Raw genomic sequence first — 13,646 nt, 5'->3', positions numbered from 1 at the left:
ACTGGGTTTGAAGGAGAAACAGCCTATGAGAAGGAGTCGACTCCTGGCTTCCTTTGCAATGGCCTCTCCTCATGCCTTGGCATCTGCCGGCAACATGCACTGTGCATGAAGTCAGACTCGGAGGAAAGAGGAGGGCCCGTTCATCCAATCAGCTTGCCGCACGGCAGGTGACCGGCATGACCTGAACTGACCTGGTACTTGCTGTGCATCTTCTTTGCCATTTGAGTTTTGATTAGATTTGCCATGATGACAGCCACTATCCTTTCCCCTTCCCCCCCCCCCCCCAATGGCAGAAACCCGGACAAAAAGCTGCCTGTAGAAAAGCCGCCCAGATGCTTGATGGACTGCTGAAAGAGAACATGTGTGGGAAAACCCAGACATATGGTAACCCTAGTCATGCTTATGGAGAAAGCAAAGTTACTCACCAACAGTAGGTGTTCTCCGAGGACAGCAAGACATGTGTTCTCCCTTAGGAGTTGCATTCTGTATGCTTTTTCACAACTGCAGGTCCTGGGCAAGTCAGGCAGGCAAGAAGGCACTTGTACATGTGCAGTTGGCCTGCCAAAAGCTTTCAGAAGATATTTCCAGGATTCAGAGAACACCTGCCACAAAAAGTAACTTTGCTGTCTGTGAAACTATAGATTCAGCTGATTCAAGTGATGGAAAAGTTTCCAAGTTAATTAAAAATTTGTTATACTACTTTATATCACAGATTTCAAGGTGGATGTACAGTAAAATCAAAGGGAGAACAAAAAATCAACAATCAAGTCAAAAGGACAGACAAAACAAAATTAAACGAACTGGTACAAGAGGGAGAGGGGAGAACTACAATATCTAATCGAATCTAGTCTTTGATTTATATACCGGGTCATCTCCCAGCGGAGCTCGACTCAGTTTACAAGTAATTAAAGACCAGCAAAAAAAGCAAACAAAAGCATAAGAGAAAATAAGTGTTGTAGAGCAATCAATTCGTTGAATCTTTTAGGTAAATTGTTCAAATATTGTGTAAATAATAAAGTGTTTAGGACTTTACGAAATTGTAACTGACCTATTAATCTGACAGAGTCAGAAAGCCCATTCTACATTTCTACCAATTTATAAGCGAAAGATTGACTGAGTTTTCCGGCCGATTTAATTCCTCTGAAGGAAGGAAACAGTCATTTATATCTCGGTGTATTCCTCAAATGGCAAGATCTAAGGGTATTCCAGTATAAAGAAACCAAAGGACCAAATATTCCATAGAGAAGTTTAAACATGACACAGGCGCATTTAAAGGAAAAAGAGGAGAGAGGGAAAACACAAAAGGAAGAGGAGACAACAAGTCCGTCCAAGGACATGAACTAAGTAAAATTTAAAATGTTCTTACAAGGAGCACTTTAAGGGAGGATTTGAATTTCTCTAGGGATGACCTCGGTACCGGGAAAGATGGTAGAGGCGCTGATAAAGGATCGCATCATTGATCACCTTGACTGACACTGTCTGATGAGGACCAGCCAGCACGGTTTCAGCAAAGGCAGATCTTGTTTAACGAACTTGCTGCACTTCTTCGAGGGAGTAAACAGGCAGATAGACAAGGGCGACCCGCTCGACATTGTATATATGGATTTTCAGAAGGCGTTTGACAAGGTTCCACATGAATGACTACTTCAGAAAATTGCAAGCCATGGAATCGAGGGTGAAATACTCACATGGATTAAAAACTGGCTGGAGCATAGGAAACAAAGAGTGGGGGTAAATGGACAATACTCAGACTGGAAGAGTGTCACCAGTGGGGTGCTGCAGGGCTCGGTGCTTGGACCTATGCTCTTCAACATCTTTATAAACAATCTGGACATTGGTACAACGACTGAGGTGATTAAATTTGCGGACGATACGAAGTTATTCGGAGTAGTGAAGACACAGGGGGATTGCGAAGATCTGCAACGTGACATAATCAGGCTCGAGGAATGGACATTGACATGGCAGATGAAGTTCAGCGTGGATAAGTATAAAGTGATGCATGTCGGTAACAAAAATCTCATGCACGAATACAGGATGTCCGGGGTGGTACTTGGAGAGACCTCCCAGGAAAGACACTTGGGAGTACTTGTAGACAAGACAATGAAATTGTCCATGCAATGTGTAGTAGTGGTGAAAAGGGAAAGCAGAATGCTAGGAATGATTAAGAAGGGGGATCACAAACAGATCTGAAAAGGTTATCATGCCATTATACCAGGCCATGGTACGCCCCCACCTGGAAAAGGTGAAAGACGTGAGAGTTTGATTTTAAAGACCAGCATTAAGGTTTTATAAGTGATACGGTGTGTAATGGGTAGCCAGTGGGCTTCTTTCAGAAGAGGAGTAACATATAGTCTACTGATGTTAGGAATTAGGAAGTTCCAGAGTGGGGAAACAAATATCAAAAGCTCTCTTATCAGTTCATAGGGTAATATTGAAATGGTGGGTTCAATATAATTGGTGGGTAGTTTTAATGAACAAAATCAGTTTGTTTGAAATATGAGCACATAAAAGCAAGAAGCAAATAGAAATGCCAAAATTTAGACACATGCAGTGAACATTAGTAGTGGAGAGGATATAAGCAGTTTAAGAGAGTTGCAGAGGTGGAAGATTTTATGTACAAGTGCTGAGAGAATGGAGGGTTGGTAAAACATATGAAATGTCCCACGGAAGTTGATCAAAGCTACTAATCAAAGATATTGAATGTCTGTGGTTGAATATTTTAGGTATATGTGGGGGAGGGGGGAAGGTTTTCCTATTCTGAAATGATTTAAAATAAAAGGAAACAAATTCACATTCCTCCTAGCACCCTGATAGGTTTCTTGTGGCCTTAAATGGGACATGACTTTTTGGGGCCATGGTGATCTGCTGGCTCTTTGCCCCACTGGTAATAAAATCTCAGGGGGATTGGTACCAATGAGTATAAATATTTGGGTGCTAAGTTTGTGATATACAACCTTGGTAATAAATTAGGACTGCTTACATGCATATCATTTGTTATAACTGAAAACACTGATGGTGTTTTTCATCCTTCATCAGGTTATTACCCAAAATTCACCTTTGGCCCTGCCTCTGCCAGTGAGTATCCCACCATATGCACCAGTCAGTGAGCCCACCGTTCAGTTTTTCATGCAGGGCAGTGTCCCTCTGCTCACGGGCGTTGCAGGTGCTGGCTTAATTCCAGAGCCAGGTTGCCTGGTGACTGCTTGTGAGCCAGGAGCAGAGGCAGCATCTATAGGAGAGAGCGAAAACCAGGGCAAGCCTCCCAAACAAGCGCCAGAGAAGATGAAGAACGAAGAGGTAACAACTTAAGTGTGACGGGCACAAGTTTAGTAGTTGGCAAAGGGTTTAATATCCTACAGCTTGTGGAAAGGAAAACAGAATCGTTGGCACAAACATACTATGGAACTTTAAAGAACAGAAGCCTCCAAACCCTTAGAAACATACAGTTCTGTAATACATCATCCAAAACCCTTTAAACATGGAAAATTTTGTGCATAAAGATTTCTCCATATGGTGCCTTAGCTGGAAGTTCCATGGAGCAACCAACGTAATAAAGCTAAATAAATTAGTATTCAAATAACCGCACTCTAAACCAACTGGCAAAAAAATTATTGCCAAAAAAAAAAAAATCTCCCGTGCTTCTCAGACAATGTCCAAAGTGATGCCCCCCCCCCACCTGAAGCATCACAGGAGCCACAAATCTCCCTCCCTCTCTTCTTTCCCAAAGCAGCAGGCAGCCGGTTCTGACAACCCACCTCCTTCCACCGTTTCTGAAGCAGTAGAGTTTGTCCTGAACAACCCCCTCCCTCCTTCACCCAACCACCCAATGCTGTAGCAGCAGCCGGTAAATAGGAAGCTTCTGGCCTTTCTTCTAACACTTCAGAAGCAACACAGCATAGAAAAGGCAGTAGCAATAGCTTCACAACAACTTCAAAACATTTTTTCAATGGTTATAAAAATATAGACCCTTGTTAAGTTGATCTTCACTGAAAACAGGAACATATGTTGTGTAGAAGCCATTTCAGAAGGAAGCTAATCCAAGCTTCGAAATAGAAGCAATGTGCTATTATAACTGAAAATTACCCAAATTTTGAATTTTCTGGTTGACAAACTACATTTCCAATGAAATGAGCCATTTTCAGTCAAAAGGCTCAGTGCAATCCTACAATAAGATTCGGCTCTCCCAGCATGACTTTTTTTTTTTTTAAATGGAAACAGATTGTGCATGTTTTAATCTGTGCCCATTAAAAATTTTTAAACTGCACTTTTTTTAACACTACCGATGCCTCCAGACCTGTCAGAGATTTCAGAGCATTAAAAACCGATGCTTCATTTTGTGCATCATCTGGGCATCAATCAGAGTGCTCATTTTAATATTGATGAGCTTGTTGTAATCCATCTACATGACTATTAGATGCAGCTACAAATCACAGAAAGGACCACAGTTAGCCATGTTGGGCATCAGTAGCTGAAATACTTCAATGCTAAACTGGCTAAAACTGGTTTAGTGTCAATCGCTAAAGGCACGGTGAGGTTTGAGCATATGGGCCTATATCCTTGATGAACTGCTAAAGATAAGCAGCTTGGTTAATTGAGATGGACAGGTTGAGGTGTGTCAGCTTCCACTAATATTTTAGAAAAGGATTAACTAATATAGAATGTTTTCTAAAATACAGGTAGTCCCCGTTTTACGAGCATCCAACTTACGTTGGACTCGTATTTATCAACAGGGGTCCTTTGGTATTCCAATGCACTCCTCTCCCTCTGTCCATTCCGTGCCCCAAGTACATGCCTCCCTCCCACAAGTCTTTACCTTCTTGCCAGTTCCTTACTCCTTCAGCCGGTCGTTTCTGTGCACAAAGCTGTGGGCTCCTACATGTATCCCACAGTTGAACTGGAAGCCTTCCCTCTGACGTCGGAGGAAAGGCTTCCGCTTAGCCACGGGACACACATAGGAGCCACTGCCCGCAGATTTGTGTAGAGAAATGACTGCGGTTGGAAGGGGGATGGAGCCAGCCAGAAGAAGGTAAAGACCCACGGGAGGGAGGCACGTATTTGGGACACAGAAAGGAGGGAGGGAGACAGAGGGTCGCATTGGGACATAGGAGGGAGCACAAATTTTGGACAAAGGACAAGGGGGTGGGGGCATGAACTTGGGACACAGAATGGAGGGAGGGGAGAATTAGTGATAGGATGGAAGAATGGAGGGAAAGAGATGCTGAGGTGAGGGAGGGAATAGGAAGGGAGAATTGGGTGTCTGAGTGAGAGGGAAAGAGATGGTGTACATGGGGAGATGAAGAAAGAGGAGAATTGATGGGCATAGGGAGAGAGAGAATTATTGGACATGGTGGTGGAAGAGAAGTGAGGTAGAGATGCACGGGGAAGAGAGAGATGAGAGGGAGTAATGTTGGGTGTGGTGAGGTGGAGACGGTGGGAAGAATACTATTATTTATTTAGATTTTTATCCTGTCCTCCCAGTAGCTCAGAACGGTTTACAAGTAAACATTCACAATGGAGTGAATTGGACATACAAGATTATACAGTAGCTTTAAATACTTGGACATATGAGATTGTGCAGCAGTTTAGATATAGGGACTATACAGCAAATTAAAATTCAACTTAATTAGGGTTTTAAAAAACAGAACCCTGGAGACTGCCTGTACGTGCAGCAGTGGAAGTGTGTGCACCGGCTACATGCTGTGTCAACATGTAAATTGTCAACGGGGCCAACACGGCAACATACATGTCAGTTTAAGTGCCAACATGTGGAAGTGTATGTATGGCATTTTAGAAACATACATGATTACAAGACCTGTAATCATTTGGCAGAGTGGATTTTGGGGGGGGGGGGAGGAGGGATATAAATAGGGATTAAGAGGGCATCTTCCCCTAATTCCCTAATTCTTCAAGTAGAACAAAGCCTGAAATGAGCACTTACAAGAAAAACAACCCCAGATATCTGGGAGCAGCTGCAGATCTGTGAATGGTGAATGTGCCTATTTTGCCCTACTCATACCCAAGCCGTGCTATTTTGTCACATGCATGTATTCATAATTTGTATAATTTTTAAAACTGGGATTTCTACTGTTGTTTATGTGTTAATGTGGTTATCTACACCTGCAAATCACAGAAGTATGTAAAAAGTATATACATGATTTATATTGACCCAAATATGATATTTTTGGAAGTAATTTATTTTTGCTATCTCCCATTTTCTTTTAAAAAATTGTTTAATTTTCAGAAGTCTTTATTGAAACAATTCTAAGAAAAACAAAATATAAGATCAAAGTCACAACAATAAAAAAAAGTCTTGCACTCTAAAAATAATACAATATGTGCATACCACCTCTAGTTTTTATAGTTTTTCAACATGACAAACTCCCCTCCCATTCCAATGTCCTCTACAAAAGACAAACTACTTATTCATCACAAACCAAATCCCCAATCATGGGTCTGTCATTAATTAACCTACCCCCAATTCCTAAAGGTAAACGTTATCCATTTTTCTCCTATTTTTTTTTCTATTATCTTCCATACCTACCTCCCCTGACAATAGATTAGACAACTTAAGTACTCGTAACAAATGGTCTAGGGTTTGGAAGGGTATTACCTTCAAAATGAAACCTCAGCACCAGGTCAGTTGAATATGGACTCGTTACACCCCTTTCTGGTCCCAAGAGAACAGCCATTGCAATAGCCCCTCAGTCAAGATCTCTGCATACAGATTTCTCACACGTCAATGCATAGTACTATAGTCTTAGTGATGGTTTTTGTAGGAAAAAGCTTGCAAAGCCTTTTGTACTAATGAACTCGTGGTCACTACTAGTGTTGTGGTTTCTTATAGTTGCTCTGCTTTTGTGAGCCATCATAAGACTACCTTTACTGATTATAAAGACCAATTACAGCTGGTAATCCATTATTTCAGGGGGGTTTCCTTTATCTTTGGTTTACTGAGTGTGCTTTTTCCTATCTTTGCAGTACTTGAAGAAACTACACATACAGGAGCGGGCTGTCGAAGAAGTTAAACTTGCCATAAAACCTTTTTATCAAAAGAGGGAGATCACTAAGGATGAATACAAGGATATTCTGCGAAAGGCTGTACAGAAGGTAAAACAGGAAAAGAACTCTTGAGCTTGATCTAACTTCTTAGACGGTAGAATTGAGAGAAGCTAATAACACAGTTGGATTCATCATTAGGGACCTGGTGCTTGTATTCTGCCAGTGTTCCTTTAGTGTCTTCATATTCAGATGGGGATAATCCAGTGTCTTTTATCACTCTTTGTTTTGTAAATAGAGAAGCATTTAATGTTACTGCAGATGTCAGAATAGGGGATGAGAAACAAATTTTGTGATTTCAAGGTGTCATACCTTTGCTGGTGGACATAGCATAAGACCCATAGCCTCAATCCCACTGAACGTCAAACTGATGGAAGGTCTCGTAGCCAAAACTTTAGCTTCATACCTAGATAATCACAACGTACTCCACCCCACACAGTCGGGCTTCAGAGCCAACTACAGCACGGAGACCCTACTAGGAACACTAATGGGCACTGCAAGACAATACCTCTGTACAGGCATTTTTTTAAGTCTTGGATCCTAAGTTGAGGACTTGAACATAAATAGTTAAAAATTTTTGTTACCTTTATGACTTATAATTTCAACGTATTTAATGTACCTTCTATTGTTGCTTTCTGTACAAGTGTAATACTTGACTTTAAACTGAAAATCAATAAATATTTAATGAATAAATCCATAAATGGTGACAGCCCATCCTACTTGAACAACTGCCTAATCCAAACTACCACAACCAGACACAGGAGAACCCAGACACCATTCACATACCCTCCAATCAGAGACATAAACGGAAAAAAACTGTACGATGGCCTTCTAGCCACACAGGCAGCAAAACTAGACCACCAATAAAAACCCTGCTATTCAAGAAATCCATGAAGATTAACTACACTGTATGAAACATTTCAAGCCTCTGAAGCAACCCACTGTACTCTGTAACACCTCTGGACATATCCAGAAATCCTCTTCTGTAATCCACCTTGAACTGCAAGGTAATGGCGGAATAAAAATCACTAATGTAATAGTGTAATCAAGCTGAATAAATTCAATAACCAAGAACAATGAACATATAAAACACAGCCCTCCAGCAAAGCAAACAAGCTATAACCAATCTCCAAAATTAAAACAAAAATATCTCCAACAGAAGCATTTCTGGAAAAGGGTCTGGGATCCCAAGAACTGCATCCAAATTCTCATGGCACAGTATCAGTTATGTAAATAAAATGCCATGCAAGGCCTAATAGGTCTTTTCCAATGTGGCACCGATTTTTAAAAGGTTCCAAAGGTGATCCGTGAAATTATAGACTGGTGAGTCTGACGATGCCGGGCAAAATGCATAAAGAACAAAATGACAGGACATATACATAAGCATGGATTAATGAGAGAAAGCCAACATGGTTTTAGTTGATGGAAATGTTGCCTCACCAATCTACTGCATTTCTTTGAAGGGGTGAATGAACATGTGGATAAAGGTGAACCAGTTGATATTGTGTATTTGGATTTTCAAAAGGTATTTGACAATGTACTTCATGAAAGTCTTCTGAGAAAATTAGAGAGTCATGGGATAGGAGGTTAATGTCCTTTTATGGATTAATAACTGGTTGAAAGACAGAAAACAGAGAGTGGGTTTAAATGGTCAATATTCTCAATGGAGAAGGGTAAATAGTGGGGTTCACGCCACCTCCACAAACTCAAGGGACAAATTATTAAAAACAAAACCCTTGAACTAAATTATCTTGTTCCCAAGCAAAGGAATAAATTATATTCACTTTAGTTAATAGCTTATGTTTGGCTCAACCACTTAGGGCTCCTTTTACAAAGATGCATTAGGGCCTTAACGCGCGGAATAGCGCACACTAAAATGCCGTGTGCTAGCCACTACCGCCTCCTTTTGAGCAGGCGGTAGTTTTTCAGGTAGCGTGTGCATGCGCTAAAAACACTAGCCCTTAGGGTTTAAATGCAAAAATACATCAAAAGCTGTGAGGATCTTATACAGGAGGAAAAAAAAGCCTCAGACTCAAGCCTGCCGTTGTTAATTGACGTTCATGCAGGCATAATTCAGAGCTACCTCATCAGCAAAAAAAACACGTTCCTCCATCAGTTCCGCAAAACTTCTTAATCTTAATTTATTTAATTTTTCAATAATTTAATTGTTCAATATTTCAATGTCTTAAAAAATTTTAAAGAAATTTTTTAAGACTATAAATACGTGAATAAATCAGAATGTCAAAATTCACATCCAGAACCTATAGGAATCTCAGGCAAGGTACTATCATGATTCAAAGGCTTCCTACAATCCAGAACATACAGAGTTAAAACAAACAAAGAAAAATCAGAACCGTGGTTCAACCCCTGCAGAGTACTCCAAGGATCAACCTATACATTGCTTCCCTCAGCTCCTACCTAGACAAACATGGCCTAACCTCCTACAGCTATGTAGATGACATCACCAGTCTCCTTCCTTTCGACCAACCGGAGCCCACCATGATAGGCACAAAACACTTGAAACAGTAGCAACATGGATGACAGAGCACAAACTAAAACTTAACCCGGACAAAACAAACTTCATCCTCCTAGAAAACAGCAAAACCCCAACCTTAACAAACATAGTAATAAACTCGATCTCTTACCCCATTCATCCCATGCTAAAACTCCTTGGAGTACTGATTGACAGAGGCTGTACCATGCAACCACAAATCAACAAAATAATAAAAACATCATTTACAACTATAAGAAACCTAAAATAAGTTCAAAAATTCTCCAACAGAAAACAATTCCAACTTTTGGTACAATCTCTAATCCTAGGCTTAATAGACTACTGCAACATACTATATCTCCCCTGCCCAGCAACCATGATAAAACAATACAAAAATAAGACTCATCTACTTTCTAAAAAAAAATATGACCACATCACAGAAGCATACCACGACTCACACTGGCTCCCAATACAAGCAAGAGTACACTTCAAATTCCATTGCTTACTATTTGAAGCTATAAACGGAGACAGCCCAACCGACTAACTCAATCTACCTCAACCAGACACAGGAGAACCCACACACTATTCACACACCCACCTACCAAAAATGTCAAATGAAGAAAAATGTACTACAACCTTCTAGTCACCAGAGCAACTCACGAATCTGCTATCCTCGACCACAGACTACAAAACCTTCAAAAAAGAAACAAAAACCCTACTCTTCAAAAAAATACATTAAACCTTTATAACAGGACCAGACCCGCCCCCAAGATTCACCCACAACACTCTCTACATAGCAAATCAAAAAATATTCAAACCACTCATTAGGCATTTACTAGTATCATGACAATTCTCATGTAATCCAGCAAATGTATTTCGTAGCATCATGACAATTCTTGTGTAATCTGCCTTGAACCGTAAGGTAACGGCGGAATAGAAATCACTAATGTAATGTAATAGGAGCCAAACTTTTCAGCCGCTCCACAAGTGCGTTATGAGCCAAGCACAAAAATTTTTAGCTAGCAGCTGTGTTCGGGAGCGACCATAAAATTGCTTCCTGCTAAAGTACAAGAATTGTGTATGAGTGCATGCCAGTTTGAAATGTCATAGAAGAGTCATCATCAATACTTAGCTTTCTCTGTCGCTTCTCTACATCCAAACTACTTTCTTCCCCCGAACACCTCTTACTGTAATTCAACTCCACACTGCAAGTCTGCTCAGCCCAAGCCGTCTGGCCAGCCAGCATTTCGCTAAGCTGCGTCAGGGCATCCAAGGCTGCGTTTGGCACATAAACTCCGTGCTCACAGACTTGCCACCTAACAACATTCCTCCATGATAGGGTTAGTTCTTCGTACTCATCCAAAGTTCCTCCCAAAGGTCATCTCAGAATTTCATCTAAACCAGCCTATAATTCTCCCTGTCTTTTAACTATGCTATACCTACTGTCCTCGGAGAACACCTATACCCATCTGTGGTAATATGCAGTCCTGCTTATCCTCAGAGTAAGCAAAATTATCCATATGTAGCAGGTGTTCCATGAGAACAGCAGGGCACATATTATCACATACTTCCTACCTCCCCTAGGAGTTGTATTCAACTGCCTGGTCCTACGCAGATGAGGCAGGTGAGAAGGTCCACATGCATGTACCGTATTTTCACGTAGATAACGCGCACCCGTGTAAAATGCGCACACGGGAATAGCGCGCGGAAAACACAAATTTATGTACAGAAATTTTTATATACCGCGCACACCCGTATACCGCGCATGCTGCCCGACTCTCCTCTGGAGACCCCGACTCTCTTTTCGCCCGCCCTGACTCTCCTTTCCCCCTTGAAGTCCTGTCCCTACCCTGAAAGCCTGATCCCCCCCCCCCGACGTCCGATTCACCCCCCCGCAGGACCGCTCGCACCCCCACCCTGAAGGACCGCTCGCACCCCCACCCCGAAGGAGCGCTCGCACTCCCACCCTGAAGGACCGCTCGCACCCCCACAGCCTCCCCCCTCCCCCATGGAGAAGCTGTCTACTTTGTTTCCGGATGCCAGCGAGCCCAGCTGTTTCCTCTGCCGGCGGTCCTGCCCCTTCTCTGAGCCCTGCTGCGCTGCTTCCGCTTCAGGCGGTCCCGCCCTTTCTCTGACATCAGAGAAAGGGCGGGACCGCCTGAAGAGGAAGCAGCTGGGCTGGCATCCGGAAACAAGGTAGACAGCTTCTCCATGGGGGAGGGGGGGAGGCTGTGGGGGTGCGAGCGGTCCTTCGGGGTGGGAGTGTGAGCGCTCCTTCCGGGTGATGGGGGGGGGGGAAACTATGTAAAAAAAATTTTGTACACGCAAGGTTATGCACGGTTTGTAAAAACCACGTATAACGCGCGCGTTATATGCGTGAAAATACGGTACATTCAGTGCTGCCAAAGGCTTCTAAAAGTTGTGGAATGGTTGGCAGCATCCGTGCTGGGGCTTTGTCGAATGATGTCACCTGCAGTCCTTGGAAAATTCCTGCCTTAAATTGTTAGTACCATTGTCTCAAATGATTATGCAAATTTAATAAGTAAATGACAAGATTCATGGTTCAGTTCTGGGTCTTGGATTTTATTGCACAGAAATCACATATCTTATAGCACCATTTAGTCTAATTACAACCCAGTACAAAATGCGGGTTAGATTCTACAAATGGTGCTGTTATTGGTCGGCGCCTCCAAACAGAGTGCCATTTGTGTGTCAGTCATGCAAAGGCGCCATTTGCAGAATCGTGGCTACGTGAAAGGTAGGCCAGGGTTTTAAAGGGTTAAATTTCCAGCACCTACCTTTCACAATAATCACGTCTACAGAGGTGCCTAACGCCACTTCCAGAATTAACCTTGCCCATAATGGACTTAGGCAATGCAAGGCACCTCCTTAGATGGGAGAATGGTGCCAGTCAGTTACTATGCCAGTTGAACCAATTAAAGCAATTAAGTTAGGCGGTGTTATTAGAATCTAGCCCTTTGTCTGTACACAAATTCTTAGTGAGTTAGATGTGATGAAACAGTATTTGATTTATGTTTCTCCTGCAGATCTGTCACAGCAAAAGTGGAGAAATCAACCCTGTAAAGGTGGCAAACCTGGTGAAGGCATATGTGGAGCGCTACAAACACATGAGGAAATATAAAAGGCCAGAGCCAGAAGAGGATCAAGATTCTGAGCATCAAACACCAGCATAAGCTGCTGCCTGGTTACTTTGATAAAATACAACTAACACGGAGAGGGGAGGGGCTCATCGTCTTCCTCCCCATTGACCGTTGTTTGTGGAGCAGAATCCGGACTGCAGCTCTTCCAGACAGGAGTAGACTTTCCAAACTTGGGATTAACTAACACCACTCTGAATTCAGTTGGTAGTTTTAACTGCATAGGGAAACACATGGTTCATTTTCAAACCGAGGCCCCTGCATTTTTCAGGGTGGGTTTGAATTCTATACCTATCTTGTTAAAGCTCTTTTTTTTAAAATTAGATTATTTCTTTGTGGTTTAATTTATGGGAATATGAACTGCATCTAGAACCAATTCCTTAGTCCATCATTTAATCCTTGATACTTGAATCCCTGGGGAGGGTTGTTAAAAATTTTTGGGAGGGGGGGAGGAAAGAAGGATAATGACTTGTGATATCAGAAAAAGTGAGTTCTACATTTATCTTTACCAGTTCTTTCTCTTTTTGAAGTAAAGATGTGAATTTTCTTATTTTACATCTTAAACAAGTATCTTGTTACCAAGGAAATTATTTTTATTCTTTTTTGCAATGATTATGTTATATTGTACCTCTCTGTAAATAGGGTATTGTTGATGGTTGTTTTGTGTTGAGTTGCCTTTAAAAGAGAAAGAAAAAGAACTGGAACAAGGATAAAAATTACGCATTTGTAACTAGAAGTATGAAGAATGAGACATCAGATGTACAGAAAACAGAATTGTGACACTTTATAAAGCTATTTTGAATGGTTTTAACCATGCAGCTAATTGTTCTTTTTTTTTTTTACCTTCTTTCGATATATATTACGGATGACAGTTACTATGCAGAGTACAGGAAAATCCTTGTATGATCTGAGAATATGCAAAAAAAGAGACCACCTGATGA

The 13,646-nt window shown here is 41.6% G+C and overlaps 1 protein-coding gene across 1 annotated transcript in view; it reads left to right on the top strand.

Annotated features, from left to right (window-relative positions):
• The window catches only part of PHRF1 (PHD and ring finger domains 1), a 272,305-nt gene extending 258,782 nt beyond the window's left edge, over window positions 1-13,523 (top strand). Inside the window, 3 exon segments of the mRNA XM_033927921.1 lie at window positions 3,037-3,297; window positions 6,979-7,107; window positions 12,595-13,523. Coding sequence (XP_033783812.1) covers window positions 3,037-3,297; window positions 6,979-7,107; window positions 12,595-12,741 — 537 coding nt within the window. The 3' untranslated portion in view covers window positions 12,742-13,523.
• Window positions 13,524-13,646: the final 123 nt, after the last annotated feature.

The sequence above is a fragment of the Geotrypetes seraphini genome, chromosome 19 (genome assembly GCF_902459505.1).
Source record: "Geotrypetes seraphini chromosome 19, aGeoSer1.1, whole genome shotgun sequence".
In the NCBI taxonomy this organism is placed as follows: domain Eukaryota; kingdom Metazoa; phylum Chordata; class Amphibia; order Gymnophiona; family Dermophiidae; genus Geotrypetes; species Geotrypetes seraphini.
This window is presented reverse-complemented; position numbering and strand designations above follow the sequence as displayed.